General features: G+C 38.9%; 1 protein-coding gene across 1 annotated transcript in view; it reads right to left on the minus strand.

Annotated features, from left to right (window-relative positions):
* Positions 1-18,786, minus strand: part of LOC120503578 (collagen alpha-1(XV) chain-like) — a 116,759-nt gene that overhangs the window by 53,131 nt on the left and 44,842 nt on the right. The window contains exons 6-14 of the mRNA XM_039712204.1: positions 18,259-18,385; positions 16,867-16,985; positions 14,072-14,200; positions 13,472-13,498; positions 11,042-11,104; positions 7,355-7,432; positions 5,637-5,699; positions 3,780-3,905; positions 151-213 (exon numbers count right to left, since the gene is read on the minus strand). Of these exons, the coding sequence (XP_039568138.1) occupies positions 151-213; positions 3,780-3,905; positions 5,637-5,699; positions 7,355-7,432; positions 11,042-11,104; positions 13,472-13,498; positions 14,072-14,200; positions 16,867-16,985; positions 18,259-18,385 (795 nt within the window). The remainder of the gene's footprint in view (positions 1-150; positions 214-3,779; positions 3,906-5,636; positions 5,700-7,354; positions 7,433-11,041; positions 11,105-13,471; positions 13,499-14,071; positions 14,201-16,866; positions 16,986-18,258; positions 18,386-18,786) is intronic.

Raw genomic sequence — 18,786 nt, forward strand, 5'->3', positions numbered from 1 at the left:
GTTCTAATAAGCCATCGCTATCTGGATTCCATTAAAAAATACTGATGCCAGATGCTATTGTGTTGGAGGGAGAACTGTTTATGATTTTTACAGCCTTGAATTGACAAAGATGTTGCACTGAAGTCAGAGAAAGACAGACATTTAACTCACCTTTTCTCCCTTCGATCCTGGTGAGCCAACCACTCCATCACGGCCAGGAGGACCTTGAGGGCCCTGTAGATGACAGTAAATCTAAAGCAGGTGCCACTTGAGAGCTCGATTTCTAGAACATGTGTTTAAGTATTAGGGACCAACTGATGATACAGCATTATGAAAGACTAATGTGTAACCACCACTAAGCTTTAACACTTTTATTTCTTGTCTTCTGAGAGCTTGGCTTTGTACAAAACCAGTATTTTAATGTATTTTAATAGAAAACTATACACAACAATCATAAAATAGTAAGAAAAATAAAACCCAGCATATTGTAAATATACCCTTAGCATGAATGATTATGGTGGTATTCAAGCAGGTTTTGACAACACTGTAAAAGACATGATGGGGTTGAAATCCCCAGACAACTCAGTTATCTACACTTTTGGCAATGTCAGTGCTAGATGAGACCCAGCTGAGGAAACCTTGGTATTGACAAAATCAGTGGCCAGGGTTTCTGTGTGGTAGAATCCCTAAAAGCACTTGTGATATGGAGGGAATGGTGTCAAGCAAGAGACTTCTGTGCTGTTGCTGCAAACAGAAAAGCCTGTAGGTTGACAGAGGTCTTGATTCATAAAACTCCAGTGATATCCTCATGTGGGAACATTGAGGCTGGGCCTCATCCCCCCTTATGGGGCAGCACTTGGCTTATTCAGACACACTTTGCCAGGTTTCCCTGGGTAGCTGAGCCTGGAGGTTCATTACTACACTTGCAGGAGCAGTACTCCCAGAGTCCTTCTGCAGAAGAAAAGGTGCCGCCACTTTGCTTTGGTTGATGGCACTCACGTTTGTCATGACACCTCACTTTAGTTTTGCCTTGAAAAGTGTACATTAACTTCTCCACCCAGTTTCTGGTGTTGTATCCATTACTTGTATCCTGCATGCATTTGAGTGAGCAGGCAGGCTGGAAAACACTGGTTTGTAGGGTCAACCAATAAATCTGTACAGGTGCTGAAGTCCAGCCCACAGTAACTAGACATGCATGAAAGGTAACAGGCATATTTCACAGCCTACATTTTTTAAATTGGGCTCTGAAGGCCTTTGACTACATTTACAGGGGTATATTCTGGCCTCTGATGATCTTTAGTAATATTTATTTGTTCATCTGTTTTGGGGAAGGATATGAACGGCTAGCAAAGCAGACAGAAAACATTGTTTTCCTCTGATGCTTTCAGAATTATCACAAAGCCTCAATTTTCTGGCTCTCTCTGTCCCCCCCACCTTGCTTTTGCTCTTTGGATGCACTGTAAGTCATAGAGTAACTAATGGATTTTTTTTATATTGAGAATAATCAGAAATATTTTCAGTATGTTTCAAACATTTTCATATTGTATTTTGGCATGATTACATAGACAGAAGAGAGTAAGAAAAGAGGTTGAGCTAAGAACAATAACTATTCTAAAGTCTACTGATTACTTCCACTCTACTGCTTGGCAATTTTTAGGTTTCATTGTGCTAAAATTGCTAATTTCCTCAAGAGCTTTGGAATAGTCTCTCTTATGTAGCTAGCAGGCAATGCTGGGACATTTGTTATTCTCATCAGGGTATATGAATGCATTTGTGAGCTACCTCAAACAAAATATTATGATAGAAACTATCCCTATACAATTCTATGGGTCAATTTAACTTCATGTATCATTTAGAAAATGTGTATTTAATCAGATCAATACCATATCACTACGAAATGCACTGTGAAGCAGTGTGGGGGTATTTCCCATTATAGAATGCAGCCTTTACTGAAACATTTCTAAGCCATGTTTGGAGAGAGAAGAGGTGCTACATCACAAAGTTCTTGATTTAGCAAGGACTTAACCTGTCCCCAACTTCAAGTGATTGGCTGGTCTTCTGGAATTAGTATTCACAGCTGAAAATTTTAATAACACAAATGTGTTAATGTGGTACTTAATGAGGTTTCCCAAGTAAAAAAATTCTGCTGGGAATTGAGCTCACTTCATTTATCCAGAGTGTGCAAATGTGTGCAAATCTTTGAAATGCAGAGTGACAGTTTCTTTAGTAGTCTTATTAACATTTAGCTTCTACTTTTTTAACAGATACATTTCCCAGGAACTATCCTGAAAAAATTATTTCTGTCGGATCAGAAAACTGACTGTCTACAAGTAGTTCATGTTATTGCCTGTGAAATCCCAAATTACACAATAATGAATAAATACTTATTTCTCCATTTTATTTTAATTCCTTTTTACATTATTCTTTTGTGGTAAATTTTAGTACTATTTTCTAGTCCTAATCCATTTGAATTACTTTATATTCTAAGGATATGGAAACAGCCACAGTCAGGAAAGTTGAAGGTACATTTTGAATTGGAAAGAAGCTGTTATAGAGAACCTTTTAATCTAACACTGCACTTTATCAAATGCAGTAAATGAAACATTAGGATAACTGCCTTTTTTATAAAACTTGACAATGCATTTACTTAAAATTACATTTGTAATGCTCAATACAATTTGATCTGTCTTGGACTCAGAAAATAAAAAGAATGCTGTTGGGAGTTTAGCAATTAGATGAAATCTGGTGAGCATTTCAGACTTTTTTATTTTATACTGCCATCCATATAACAATCAGTAGATGCAGAGAGTAATGGATTTCCTTGGCTTCCCATGCACTTGACTCTTGAATCCCATATTAAGACTTTCAGGTGCCTAATTTCTTTCTGCACAAAAGATGCTGCTTTCCTCCTGGATGGCCAAACACTTTTTAAAAAGACTTTGTATCAACTCCCAGCTTGGTTATCCTCAAAAAAAAACCCCTACAAGACAGCTGAGAAATAGTGAGATCTCCTTTTTAGCACCTGTCCCCTGTACACTTCCTTGATATATGCTAATGACACCTTGTCAGGTACAGAAATGGTGACTCTGAGGGTCGTGTGATGGACAGGACAAATCTTGTCCTGAAAACAACTGCTGCTGGCAGATGGTTGATAGGGAATAAGGGAACCATATTAGTAAATATATGGAAACAGGGATTGTTCTGAATTGGGAACGATCATCGAGTGCAGCTCTTAGATGAATGGACAGCACAGAGATCAGACCCACAACCTTGGCTTTATTAGCACCATGCTCCAAACAACTGAGCTAATCTCATCATTCCAGAAAGGGTTTTTAAAGCTGTTCAATGCTAAAAAAAAATTATTTTCTTCACTGGAAAAAAACACTTTACTGAGACTTTATTTGCAAGTCAAACTTTAGCAACATTTTTTACAGTAGAATTATATTTCACATGTCCAGAGGAATAAGTGTTTCTACCTTGCTGAAGAAAAGGATAGAAGAGGAAAGAAGAAAATTCAGTTTATTTTACAAATTCCCTGAAGCTTATATAAGTGATTTAGAAAATTTCATTTTCCTGAAAGCACCACAGGAAAACTGATACTTAGTCTTATTCAGTGTTGGCAAAAGCATTTTTAATTTTTATTTATTCTGGTCCAGATTCACCAGTATCTGTCTGTCAAATGTACATTAGTACTCTGCTTTGGTTAACAAGACTTTTTTTTTTTTTTAATAAATTTAGATTTATTTAGATTTATTTAATTTAGTATAAGATTCAAGCTTTGTGCATGAAAGAGTACTTACTTCAGGGCCTGGCTCCCCAGAAGCTCCATCTTCTCCTGGTGACCCAGGAGGTCCTACACCTGAATCAGGTGCTGGGTTTCCTGGAAGACCAGGCAGTCCTGGAGGGCCTGGTGGCCCCGGAAGACCCTGGTTAAATCAGCAGGAGTGTTAGAAATTATCCTAGCCTGGTTTATTTCTGTATACATGGAACAGGAAAAAACTCACATAACTGTTCAGGCTCATAAAACTCAGCTGGGGTTTCCACCCCACTTCTGCTTCACTGACAACCAATTTTAGTTTCACAGATATGCCCTTACATAGGGTCACACTGACCTCCCTCACCCATGCTCTCTGAACTCTGCCACCATATAGCACTGAAAAATTTGTGTCAGCTCTCTGTAACCCAGTAGAGATCTCGCGCATATCCCAAGGATCAACCTAATTATAAGAGACCTAACCATAAAGAAACCATCATTGTACAAGGGGAAGTGGTTGTTTTTGTTCTCCTCTACCATATCATAGGGTTTCTCCATGTTATTGTGGGAGCTCTGAGAATCCCTACTCATGGTCAAGATCTGCTTAGTGCTGTAAAACTGGCCTCTGCTCTAAAGAACTATCCTGCATGGACATGAGCAGAGGTATTTAAATTGAATGAATGGAATGAAATGAGTGAAATGTTATTTTAGGAGGAACAGAACATTTGCAAATATTCCCTCTCATGTCCAAGTCCACCTCTGTTATTGATTGCATTTGTAGGCAGAGACAGAAAACTTGAAGTTTTGGGCCATGGCACTGTAAGTCAGGAAATCTTTAATTCTGACTTAGGACCATGTACAGGATTCTATCTGGAAGAGGCTCCCCTTGGATTTTCAGTACAGTAAACAGAGCCTCCTGCAGGGCACTCACCTGTCTTGTCACCTACAAAGGGCCTCTGAAGAGGCTCCTAAACTAGGCAAGATTTCTAACTTTGAGGATGTGGCAATTGACTCCTGAAGGGCTTTGGGAATTAGGTATTAAACATTTTTGAGTAAAAAGAAACAGAAGAGGAGTCCTGAGGCAGAAACCAATCTGAGAGAATGAGAAATATCACTAGTTGTGTTGCAAAGCAGAGGCCTCCAGTGTGGAGGAACCATAATGAACTCACAAAGCTGCAGTGTTAGTGATGTTCAGTTCACCAGAAAGCTGCACCATAAAGCATTTCATACAGATAAACTCAATTTTTTTTAGAACAGGTACTCCAAATTGAAAAAAGTGAAGACTAGGGCCGTATAAAGCCTTCCACTGACTAAAAGGGGCTTACAAGAGAGCAGAAGAGGGACTGTTTACAAGGGTCTGTAGTAACAGGATAGGGGGCAATGGCTTCAATCTGACAGAGGGTAGGTTTAGATTAGATATTAAGAAGAAATTCTTTACTCTGAGGGTGGTGAGGCCCTGGCACAGGTTGCCCAGAGCAGCTGTGGGTGCCCCATCCCTGGCAGTGTTCAAGGCCAGGTTGGATGGGGCTCTGAGCAACGTGGTCTAGTGCAAGTTTTCCCTGCCCATAGCAGGGGGGCTGGAACAAGATGACATTTAGGTCTTTCTGTGATTCCATGAATCTATTATTCTCATCTCTCTCCTCTTTACTCTCTTCTCACAGTCAGATTAAAAGCATTTTCTCATTTTGAAAAGTCCTCTTGCCATTATTTCTTTGGTGGTCCCCTCCTATCTTGTATTTCTTCCCAGTCACAAGCATTTAGGCCTCTTCTGACCTTGAAATGAAACCCTACAAATCCTTTCTAGATTAAGTAAATTAAGCATGTATAAAACTTGCATTATGAAAAATTCTACAACCTGCATGAGTAAAATAAAGCTCTTTATAATGAGAAATATTTTGCTTACCCTTAAAATCTCAGTCTCTCTGTCAGTATCTCCAGAACCCGATTCTTCAAGTTCCAGTCTATTCTGAAATTAGGAGAATTCCATTTTAAATTATTGCTTTTAAAGATGACAGATGCAAATATCACTTGACGTTAACTGGAAATACAGCTGTCATCAATATCCTTACAGCAGTCTGTCACTGGTAAAATAAATTATAATACAACAAAAACATTCACTTATCTTTCTGGTGTTTCATACCATCTTTTGTAGTCACTGAGCACTGTACTTACCTGCAGGTGCTCTATGAGCACAGTGATAAATGTCCTGCAGGACATACATGCCATGAGACTGTTTAAGTGAACTGAAGTAATATCTCAGACAAATTTTAACTTCAGAGAGGTACCTGTCAACATTAAGAATATCCTAAAATGCAGATCTTACAAATAACCCCAGTTTCCTACAAGGTACCCTTTCTTTAAAAAGCCTAATTCTGAGATTACTACAACTGGAATCAAAAATATGAGTTTTATAAAGAAAAATCAATATACTGGAGCCTTTTCTCAAATCCTCTGCTGAAAAAAAACACCTTAGTGTTTAGTCCTTGGAGAGTTTCATAGTTGTGTACATGTTGAAGACTACAAAGAAAAGCACAGAGAGAAGAACTACCTGAATAAATTATCATAGTACCAAAACTAATGTTTCAAATGCCTGGGACTTAAGGATGCATTCCTTGGCTCCACTGAGACTTCTTCCACTTCAATACAGAATAAAAGGCCTTGAAACTTGCTGTCACAGAGAACAAGGAAGTAAAGGCAGTGTAGGACTTGGTGTTCCCTTCTGCATTTATGGAAGTGACCTTTGACTGGATAAAACTGTTGGCCTGGAGCACTTTGTCTTAGGGATTTCGAGCTGCCCTGCTGGTCTCTTGAAGTCAGCATCAGGGCAGGCTCAGTAGTGTAGCAGAACACTGTTAATCTGTTTTTATGCTGCAGAAATATATTGGCTTAAATTAGCAGACCCAGAATCAGGGGAGCATATAATCCATTTTGGCCAGTGGAATATGTTTCAAACTCTTTTGTTAAACACTCACGATACTCAGTGTGACAGATGGTTTTGTGTAAAAGTCCACCCCAGGATTTCCACTGGTGTCAGTGGTGAACTGTCTAAGCATAAAATCAGCTCTCACACCATGAACCCAAAATTCAGTCCAGATTCCTTCTTTAGCTGCATGCACACGTATCATCACAGATATAGGGAGAAAAGTCCAAGTACAGTAGTGAGATGGATCTGAAACTCATTCTTTAACATTGCCTGAGTATTGAGCATTCAAAATACAAACACTGTCATCATGTTGGTATGTGTTCTAGTATTTAATGACAGCAAACATAACTGACTGTCAAACCATTTCTCTGTTCACTAGCAGGAAGAAATTAATAATTTAAGTTTAGAATGCCTTTTTGTGGAAATTTTTGGTTTGTGTTCTCCCATATATTGTTGCTTTTGCACAGGAGAGCACACATATCCACCGACATTTTAAAATGTGAATACTGGGTGTTTACGTAGCTTACAGCATTCACACACTGCAGTCAGACATTTATTTGCATTTCTGCATGAATGTTTTAGAAAACATGATAATCTCTGTGACAGTCAGGCTACTTTCCCAGAGAAAAACCTCCTATTTAGTTCTGGATTCCTCTGTGGCAAGCTGAGCTCATTGTCAAAGAGCCCCAAATACTCACTAATCCTCTGGAAGGAGCAGATGGTCCTGTGGGTCCTGGTGGTCCAGGGGGTCCTGGCAATCCCTCACCAGGATCACCCTGAAATGGGAATTAAGATAAATCAGCAAGGATTTAACCATATAAAGACTATAAGCACTAGCTAGAATCTGTGTGGATTTCCAGTCACAAGAGTGGCTGCTTAGATGCTATGAGCAGGGTTGGACTTTGTTAATTTCTAAGACAAGCTCCCAATGAACATGATCTTCACATTGGCAATGGAAGAAAGAACTCTTCCTTTTCTAACTTCTGCAATGAATTTAAAAATGTACAAGCAGCATTAACAGCATTAGGCAGTGCATATATCTTGCCAGAATAAGGTTTAACTGTGGATCTTGCATTTTTAGGGTATATTATATATGAACCCTCACCCCATCCAAAAAAAAACCCCAAACCAAACCAAACCAAACCAGAAAAAAAAATGTAGTCAGTGTGGTCTGGTCACACCATGGTATTCAATCTGAAAATTTCTTGATTTTATTGCTAACCTCTCTAATGTTTTTTTTTCACTACCACAACATTATTTTTCTGCTGTGTGTTGACCTTTATCTACTGCCAACACAATGAAAGATACTGTTCAAATATGTGCCATTTTCTCTCATAATTACTACCATTTCTTATAATTTGTCTTTCTTACATCACCTCTGACATTTTGCTGAGGTCAGTTTGAACTGCTTCAGCTTAAGATGTTTGTGAATTTTAATAAGTTTTCTGCTCAAGTCCAGTATTTTTCACTTGAGCCAAGAGTTGAGGTTTTGCCTCCACTGATCTGTGCTTTACTCTCTAACCTGCCAATTTGCTATCTGTGCTTATGAGCATTTAAATTCTGTTCTAGAAATTCACATATTTGGTTACATAGCAGGAAACACTGACTTTTAACTATCTCTTGGTCACTTGCTCTTTATGCTTGAGAGTTCATTAGATGAATGTATTCATTCTGTTCTTTGTTCCGTGCAGCTTTATCAAATGGTTCCTATAGTGATACTTCAGTCATATCCACAGAGAATGTGTTTAATTAATTTGGGGCTATTTTCACTGTCTGCCAGCATGTTCAGTTACAGATGCTCTTCATTCATTTTAACACGTCCTCGCTTTTTTCCACTGACTATTACATTAGTTCCTGGCAGTTCTTGTTTGGTGCTTCCTTTTGTGCAATTTCTTCCACTTTGTGTGCACTGCAGGGAAGACAAAAACCCCAGATATCACATCTGGGTCGTGGTCATTTTTAGGAAGCCTGACTGTATCCATTCCCAAGGAGCATCTCATGGCTGTACCTCTACACAGAACATGGACCATGGTGGAAAAGTGACAGCAGCTCCCCACTCTCCACTGATATGGAGTGCCACATTCATTCCTGGCATTCAGTTTTCAGTTAGAAAGACCAGAAAGAGGCAGGTGGATCCTACTACTCTTCCTGAAATTTAGATATTGTTATACTGGAAAAGGTGCTGACTGTCTTTAGACAGCATAAGAGTTACGAATTTTTGCATGTTCTTTGAGCTTTGGTCACTCTACAAACACAGCCAGGCCTAGGAAATCATAATGATTAGAATATTGAAACAATTTGCTGAACAACTGATAACTTACAAATAATTTACATGCATAAAAGAGGATCAGAGCAGTGTCTTGCTGGTCCTGTATTTACTGCAGTCATTTTCTCTTTAAAGTATTGCCAAGACAAAGCTCTGCATATGAAGCTGTCAGCTTTCCTCAATGATCTTGAAAGTATCATTAGGATTTTTAGCACTATTTTGCTAACTTCACAGTGTCTCCTTGAAGTGTCCCTTGAAAATATTTATCCAAATTTTAAATTAAAAACTAAGCTTAAGATGTCTTTGCTAAAGTAGACATAAAAGTAATCAGGACTAGACTACTGGAGTATTTTCCTTTCCAATATAACTTTTGCTCTCTACAGCTAACTTGCTTCTCCTGCTGCTAGAATTTTCTCCTGATGGCTATTCTGATCAATAAACTAAGGCTGGATGGCCTTTGGTTGTGAGGTCAGCTGGAACAGACTGGCTGGGCCCACAGTCTTTAGGTACTTGATTCTGGGACTCCTTTTAGCCCTGCATGTTCAAAGCTAGCATTTTGAGCACAGGTTTTTGTGCATTTTGCATGAAATAACTTTAGACATATACTGAAATCCACCAGCATGAGTATTTGAAAGTTAAAAGCTTACTGGGATGGCACTGGAGGAGTACAGAGCCTATGCTCAGTCTCATCTTGCAGCGTTCTGGCTGCAATTAACAACTGATGGCCTGAGGCTTTGTCAGAGTGAGGTTTATTTGATAGAGGCCAAACATTGTCAGGGACCATGCCTGCAAGTCTGAACCATCAGCAAATCAGCTCCTGGGCCTGTTCCATTAGCCAGGTGTAGGACTTGTTGCTGAAGATTGGAATGGTCACCCAACAGAAGCTATGGCTGTAGTAGCTGCAAAATAATCTTGGCATCTTTTCCATTTGCTTCGTTTACATTAAAAGAATCCTGACTGATTTTATGGTTTCCTACACATGAATTATTTATGTCAGTACCAAGTATCCTAGAAATAACTCTGATCACAAGAAGGACCAAAGCAGATTTGCAAGAAACCTAAAAAGCCAATTGTCAAATGACATTTAAGTGCCTGTAATGCCTGCTGACAACTGATGGAATGTTTTCATGATAATCTGCCTGCCCAGCCTATCTTTCCTGAAGGGCCTGTATCCATACACTGTAGCACTCCTGTTATGAGCAATCCCACCATGTCTCTGTAACCTCTGAGAGGTGGTAGCCCTGTGATTGTGCAGGGACTTGTAAGTCCTCCTGTTTGTCTCCCACACTGCCTGGCTTTGTGAGCATGTACCTGAGACAGGTCTTAGAGGAGAGCAAGTGTCCCCATCATGATGTACATAAGATGCTCACTGACTGCCCCACATGCTTTCACTTCCCTACAATTTATGAGAACCCTCTGCTCAATAAATCTTTCTATTACACCTGGTCATAGAGATGGGGGGCTGCCATGCAACCTTGTTACCTGATTCCTGTACTGGAGACCTTTGAAATTATTCTGGATCATTTCAAACTAATCTGAATAGATGAGATTTATATGGGTCATGTTTGTGAATTTATGAAGTCTGTATTATTTTGTTAAACAGATGAAAGGGATTATTAATTTGACACTTGGACTTACTATCTGTATGTCAATTTTGTGTACTACATGTACTTTAATAATAGATGAATCCATTACATCTCACTTCATCTCAGAAGCGATACAAACTGTTACTTCAGATGGTTTAACTCTTATTTCAATAATATCAATTTCCTAAGGGTAATATGATTATACTGCCTCTATTAAAAAACTTAGCCAGGAGAGTAAGTTGCCCAGAGCAGTTATATGCAACAATTGACTTTTCTTTATTAAGTGTTCAACACATCTTCCTTAGCTCTTCTGTGAAAACCCAATGTTTTCTAATGCTGACGTTTATTCACATCCTTGAAAAATACTTATGATTTTGGTGTGGTGCCATCTAGCCATTCATGAATGAACAGTAGGATGTTTATATTCTTCCTGTGATTCCGTATTTTATGCCTCTCTCAGAGTGTACCAAATCAATACATGTCTTAGAATAAATTATATCTGATTGGTTGTTGGTTATTAACAGGACACATACCTTTTCACCTTTTGGGCCTGCTTTTCCTTTCAGTCCAGGCAAACCCTGAAGTCCATTTTTACCCTAAAATGAGATAATTTTTTTAAATTAGACATTTTCTTTCATGTAGGTTGAACAAGCTGTACACTTAGCACCAGAGGCTGGATTTAATGGTGCTAGGTTCTGTCTAACTCTTGATTTTTACAGTGGGAGGAAGTATGAGACTTGGCATAGAATGCCTCTGGCAGTGCCCAAAAAATGTGCCTCTTACCACATCTACTCTTCCCACAGAGAAGAGAAGCCTGTTTGAGGGATACATGTGGAAACATCTGCAGGCTGCATTTGGATTTGACAGAGTGCCAACAGGACTGCCACAGCACTGATGGCAAGGATTTTTAAAACTGTAGTATTTGTTACACACTACTGCCAGCTGCTGCTCTGAGTGCACAAAATCATACCATTAACTTAAGCCTGCTCCCACCATCTACTAAAACTTTTTTTTTTCTTAACCGACTTTTCTTATTCAACTTCTACAAACTAGTATCCTTCCTGAAGATATGCCTCTGATTTGCAATGTTGTATACTAGATAGCAATTCACCCCATTTTCCATTCTAAACTTCACCAGTCAAATGAATTCCAAATTACTCTTCTTTACATCTTCATATCACCTACATACAATATGCATGTGCTCTTCCTATAGAGGCTCGTTCATTGGCTAGAAAGAACTCCCACCACCTTTAAAGTCAGTGCTCTTATAAAATGGGGATTATGAATTCGGTTAGGACACTCAAGACAATATTCAGAAGGCTAATAAATAATATGTTTCCACTATTTTGGCATTTTGGAAATCTGAACAGCTGTGATTATGGGCTCTACTGGACAAGTTTTAGGACTGCCCTGATTTTAAAGATGGGTTATATAAAGTCATTAGGGAGAAAAATGTATCTCTAAGACTGAAGGATGTTTTTTTTCCCATGATGATTTTTTCTGTAGAGTAACTGGTAGCAGGTTCATAGAAAAGTAGTGAACACATTTCCAACATAAATGTAGAACATGCTAATTTCATTGCTGAGTGAAGCCCCATCAAACCAAAAGTAAAGTTTCATGTATATATGTAAGTTTGGAAACTAGATGCACATGGACAAAAGAGCAACTACAAAAAAGTAAGACTGTCACAAAATGTCTATGACAGAAATTCAGATTGTGTTCACAAGGAGAAGACAATTGGTTTTTAAGCATTTGAATTACATTTGAAGAATTTTCTCTAAGATATATTGCTTTCATAGAATTTTCTTTGAAGATATGATGCATACCTTCAAAGTAGTCAGACTTCTGTTAATACATAAAATATAAACTTGTCCAAAAACACCCTAATGACACAAAACCCAAGTTTTGGCTAAATATTTGCATACCTAGCTACATTTCTTTAAACATACCAGTGTCTGAAGGCAGCATTCAGGAACGAGCTCAATAATGTACCCCATGAATGACCACGAATTATTTTTTTAATATCTTAAGACACACCAGTTTCATTTGAGGTTCAGTTGCAGGGGGCAGGAAGGGTCAGGAAGCTCCCAGCAGTGGCACACGTCAGAATGGAAAAAGAGGAGCAGGCATGGGAATAGTGACAGCTTCTGGGTGGTAAGGTCCTGGAGAGGGGAAGGATGCACAAAGTGGCAGTGACAAACAAATGAGAAAGGAAACAAAGAAGCCAGGCAGTAGAACATCAGTGGAGGACAGATACAGAACAGCAGCTGAGATGTGCACAGAATATGACAGCTACGGTTTTGTTTGTGTGTGGTTTGCTGGGCAATACCTCACACAGGATGCATGTGCTTGTGGTGGACTGACCCAGGGGTGGGAGTTATCTGGAGAAGCCAAGAAGGAACACCCCAGGAAGAGGACAGCAAATGTGACAGAGAAGGGTAAAGCAGAGGAACGCAGAGAAAGGCAAGCAGGAATGATGAACAGAAGATGCAGTTCAATTACTGCACAAGAATAAAGGGGTGAGAGGTACATTTAAATTAACTCAAGAGTACCCTCAATTAACTAAAAAGTTAATTGCAGCTGAGGTTAGGAGCAGGCAACATGGAAGCATGTGTCTATGGAGGGTCAAGGAAGCACCCCACTAGAAAGGGTCTGAGTATGTCCCCTTTTTGAAATTTCTCTCTGCAAAATAAGCCAGCCTCACCAGAGCTGAATTCCTGGTACAGCTGCTTATGCCATGCCATGCCTCTTACTTTCTTTGCAATTGGGAAATCATTAGTTTATCTTAGAAATCTGGATTTTGCTCTCTTGATAACCTGAGGATGTCAACTATGACACCAGAACTGTCTTCGAAAGAGAGGAGACACTTTGCTGCTTAAGTCTCAATGTAGCAGAGACTCATTTTAAAAAGTTGTGGTTTTATTAATTCAGTTAACCAAAATAGGTATAAAAAAAGTACTTACAGGTAACTCATTTTTACCAGGAATGCCCTAAAATAGAAAATCTTTGTTAAAAAGATAAATAAAACACTGTAACATAGAAGTAAGAAAAGATAAAAGCAATTAATTAAATTGCAATGTGCCATGCAGTGACAAAATGACAAACCAGAACTATATCAAACACAGTGCAATGTTCTGCACCTTTCTTCAATCTCATGCATCTTGTGCTGAAGGTTCATAAGGATCTGTAGTGTGAAACATCCTGGATATGGAGAAGGAGGCCTGTGAGTTCTGCACCTTTGTACACACTCAAACGTGACAGCTGGGCGGGTGCTGCAGTACTGCCCAAGGAGTTGGAGGAATTGCTGCTCTGAGAACATTTGAATGTTGGCACAGCAGCTGTTTGCCTTTGCTTTCTGATGGTTGTCACTGGGACCCTGCCCCTGGTATGTGTGCAGTGCAGGCAGGATCCTCCTGAGCTGCTGGGCTAAAACCCATCTCATAGAAGTGTAAGTGGTGACAGTGTGCAAGGCTGAGCAGTTCCAGCTCTCCATGCATGTGTGATGGATCACTATTGCCCTTTCCAAAAGACATGTTCTCTTTCAACAGAGAGAAAATACTCACAGGCTGACCAAGCTGCCCAAGTTTCCCTGGAGATCCAGGAGGTTCTTGACCTTTGTTTTCCATATCTTCTATTCCTGACCCTCCTAGAGACTCTGTGGACCCGTCGTCTACATCCTGACCTTTGTGGCCCTGAGTAATTAAAATGTGAAATATGAAAACTGTGTCATATTACTTTCCCCATTTCTCTCTCTAGCCCTGCCCCCCCCCCCCCCCCCCCTTCCCTTTCTCCTAAAACCCTTGCTTTGTTCAAGGCAGTCAGAACCTGACAGGCACCATACAAACTGTACATTCTATTCAGCAGAGGCAATCCATGTTAAAGATCATTCGTGCACCTACACATAAATTGCTCTCTGAGCTGGTTACCTAGATGCAAATGACCATGATGTAATTTCATATCCACATAAATCTGCACAGTCTAAGTCAATAGTGTAGGTTTGAAAAAATACAGTTTTCACATACTCAGTCTGCCAGGGAAAAAACTGCAAGAGTTAAGATAGACATGTTTTGGAGTGTTTTAGTCAACTTCCCCAAGATCCACTACTCTAACAAAGGAGGGTTACATATTGGTTAAAAAGTGGCAGAAGATGAAACAATGATAACAAAGAGTGAAAACGGACAACAGAAAAATGAAAATATTGCTAAACATTAGTATCTGGTCAAGAGAAAGTAATAACAGCAAAAGGAATAATTCAAATATTCCAGGAACAAAATAAAACCTTCCAGGAATGAATCTTGGACATTAATACATATTTAAATGAAAATCCAGTGTACAGAACAAAACACATAAGTCAGTATTGTATTAAATTTTGAGAATTTACTCACATTTTAAAACACCAATTAAATATTTTGAGTTCCATTAGCAGCTAATGAAAATAGGAGGGGTGAAATATAATAACTCTCAAAGCATTTTGTCGACAGGATGACAGCTTTCTGCAAAGAAGCTGTAAGGTTTTTTAAAAGACCTTTCTGGGTTTTGCCAAAAGGAAAGTTCCCACAGACCAGGAATTTTTTTTTTTTTTTAATCTGGACTAATAACAGAATATTTTTTCACCTGGAAAAGTGTTAGAAGAGAATCTATTTAGTTAAACTGTGGGTAGAGATCATAGCTGGAATGAGCTAATGGCATTCTTGATTCAGTGTTAGGGTACTGAAGGAGGTAGCAGATGGTATGGCAGGACCCCCCTCAATCATCTGCTGAAGATCTTGAGAGTCTGGGTAGGTTCCCTGTTGACTGGAAGATAATCAGTGTTATTCCAGTCTACAAAAAGGGTGTAAGGGAAGATGCAGAACTACAGACCTGTCAGCCTAAACTCAGGCTAGATTAAGGAGAAGATTGCACTGAGTACCACTGAAAAGCATTTAAAGAACACTGCACTTATCAAAAACACTCAGCTGGGTTCACAAAGCAAAAGCCCTATTTTACTAATTTGCTATCTTTCTGTGGTGAAGTCACCCACATGAAGGATGGAGACAGAGGTGGATGTAATTTCCCTGGGTTTTTGTAAGGTTCTTATGCTGTCCAGAACAGCGTCCTTTGGGACAATTTTTCCAGCTGTGGGATGAGTGGGTTCATGGTGTGCTGGGTGAAGATCTGGCTGAAGGACAGAGCTCAAGGGTTGTGGTGAACAGAGCCACATCTGGCTGGTGACTGGTCACCAGTGGTGTTCCTCAGGGCTCCATTCCAGGGCTGGCTCTGTTCAATATATCTCTTGACGACTTGGCTGCAGGCTTGAGTGCACCTTGAGCAAGTTTGCTGATGATTCCAAACCTGGAGGTGCTCCTGAGGGACAGGAGGCCTCGCAAAGGGAGAGATTGGAGCATTGGGCAGTGATTAATAGCATGAAATGAAGCAAAAACTGAGAGAGAAGTGGCAGTAACAACTCTTTAAAATTATTATTTTGTAAATTATTGGCCATTACTATAATATATAATCCTCTTGGGTATCTGTATAATGAAAAATATGTCAAAATTTAAATAAAGTTAAGGAAAACTTATAAAGATTAGTAAGCAGCAAAACTTCTTGTCACAACAGATTTAAGCTTAATGTGTCACAATTCCTAAATCAAGACTGAATTTTTATTTAACAAAAGTGGCCCAAAATGAAAAAAAAGTAATATTTCATCTGATATTTGGTTTACTATTTATTTATATAAACTAGTATTAGAATTGCTGCTTTAAAAATATGTGAATGCAGTCATGAAAATGTTAGAGGAATTATATTTGGAAGCTCTCTAACAAATAGTAAAACTTCTTGTATGTCAGCTCCAATGGATGATCCTTAACTTAATGTTTCACCACTTGCTATATTTTACCACAGTAAGCACAGGAGCGCAAGAAGACCCTGCAAGGAGCAGCCTTAAACACTTGAACTAAACAAACACATGTGGAAAATTTCTGTCATTTATTACACAGTGTGTTCACTGGCAAAAATAAGCTGTCATGACTTTAGTTTCAAGCATTAAAAAGAATAAACTTTTGGTGTAGGAGTCTCAAGGCAAGAGGAAGGAAAGGTCATTTATTTTTTGCTTAGAAAAATCAGTGGTAGCTGTTGAAGTAGAAATGTTAATGGATAAGAAATGTGCTGCCAGATGATTATTTTGAAACATACCAACAAATAGGCCAAGTATTCCAGTAGCTCCCAGGATTCAAAATGGGTGACCTATGTAATCCTAATTTGTAGAATCACACAGAATTCAGCTTACACACTGCCTTACAAATGCCATATGTTTCAAAGCCAAGATTTTCCTGTTCTTGGGACTAAAAGATTAGGCATGTGATCCACCCATTATACAGACCTCCTCTGTGCTTACTCCTGGCAAAGCACCAGCACCAGAGACATCTTCTTCTCTTAACATTTTCTGTGTGACAGTCGTAGACTCACTGTTGCCTTGTCTAGTTTCCTTGACAGCTAAATCTAAATAAAAGAATCACTTATTAATGAGAGAGCAAAACAAAACCTGCCCAGAGGTATTTATCAGAGACAGATGCTGCAAGTTTTATGAAAAAATAAATTATTCAGATTATGACTAAAATACATTCCAAAGATTAATATTAGCTATTTTACAACTCTGAAAATTTTAAAAGAAAAGAAAAAAAGAGAAAGGTGAAAGTAAAATTACAAAACACATCTATTTTAATGTCAAGGACTGTATTGCATCATCATGTTTTCCTCAGGTTCTAGTCTAATTGTCCATGTAACACAAAAAAATGAGAGTCCATTACAACAGATACTATCTGAAGTATGTGTGGAATTAAAATAGCAACATTGTCTTTGGCCTTATTAATATGTTTAGCTTTTTTTTTTGTTTTCTAGGAGTGCCCAGAATTGTCCTAACAGTGGAGAACAGGATTCCTCACTGCATTATGCCTTGCTGTAACAGCTTTGCTGCCCACACTTGCACCCAAAACACCTCACTGATGCATTAGGCACATTCACATCCTTGGAGTGAATGTGCCTAATGCATCAGTTGGAGGCAATAGAAGTAGTAAATAGCTGTTTATTCCTTGGCAGGATGCAGTTTTATTGAAAGGCTGTGCTTTACTGTACCAAGTAATCAAATAAATATCCTTCTTAAATCCCTTTTAAAGGCGCCATGTGGTTTTAGAGCCAGCAGGATTGTTTGCAGAGGTATGACTTAAGGGGTGCCATGCTTCTCAACAATCTGAGCTGAATGAAGAGGATTTTTCTTCTTTCATTCCTTTTGCCTAACACTTGCACTTTTTTTTGTAGATTGTCACAGCAGCAGCTCCTCAGGTCACTTTCTTAGTTTTATCCAAGTATTATTTTTAAAGATTTTAAAATATGAACTACAATTCTATAACTGAGACTTCACACTATAGAGGGTAAATCCATTCTCTGAATGTTTAATAACGAGTCTGAGATCAGCCTCTATGTGGAGGGAGAAGTGAGAGATGTTTTGAACAGTGGCTGTAGTTGCTACCACTTACCTTTGCTGCTATTAATAAATTGCAGTTTAACAGACTACACTTTCAAAGACCAAATGTTTGATGTGCCAATTCTTTTCTAGTACACAGGATGTTCAAAACCATAAGATTTTTCTTTCCTAGCAGCACTCAAAATATGACAGTGGCTTTCCATACACAGGGAAATGACAGACTCAAAACCAGAGAATGTAAATGACCATCCCCCCCCCCCAAAAAAAAAGCCCCAAAACATGAGGCAGTGCCTTGTTCTTTAAATTTAGCTGCTTCTGAGGTTTCTTCTGATCTGTGATTTCCAGAGAAATCATTCTCTTCCAAATAAGCCAATATGGTTGGGGGGGCTTCCACTGGCTCAGCCAACGTATCTTCAGGCTAAAAAAAAAAAAAAAAATCACAAAGAACGGTTTATTACATGTTTTAAAGGAAGAATCACTAGATTACCTTCCTCAAAGTACAGTAATCAGAACTACCAGATCTGTGAAGCAAACCAGAATTCAGAGAAAAAATAGTGTAGTACCTTTGGACTCCATTGCTCCAAAGCAAGTGATGTATACTTGGGAAACCCATAGAGAGGGAGGAAACCACAAGCAATGTACACTTGTCAGAGACTGTATTTTCAGGTAGGACCTTTGGCTTGGTTCATTCCAGCTGGGTTCATTCCAGCTTAGTATTGCTTAACTTACTAAAGTGTCTTTATTTCAACCCACGATTTTTCTGACTTCTCTTCCAATTCTGGGCCCATCTCTCTGGTAGGGCAATGTGGAAATGGCTGT

Source organism: Passer montanus, unplaced genomic scaffold (assembly GCF_014805655.1).
Source record: "Passer montanus isolate IOZ18808 unplaced genomic scaffold, ASM1480565v1 scaffold26, whole genome shotgun sequence".
Lineage (NCBI taxonomy): Eukaryota > Metazoa > Chordata > Aves > Passeriformes > Passeridae > Passer > Passer montanus.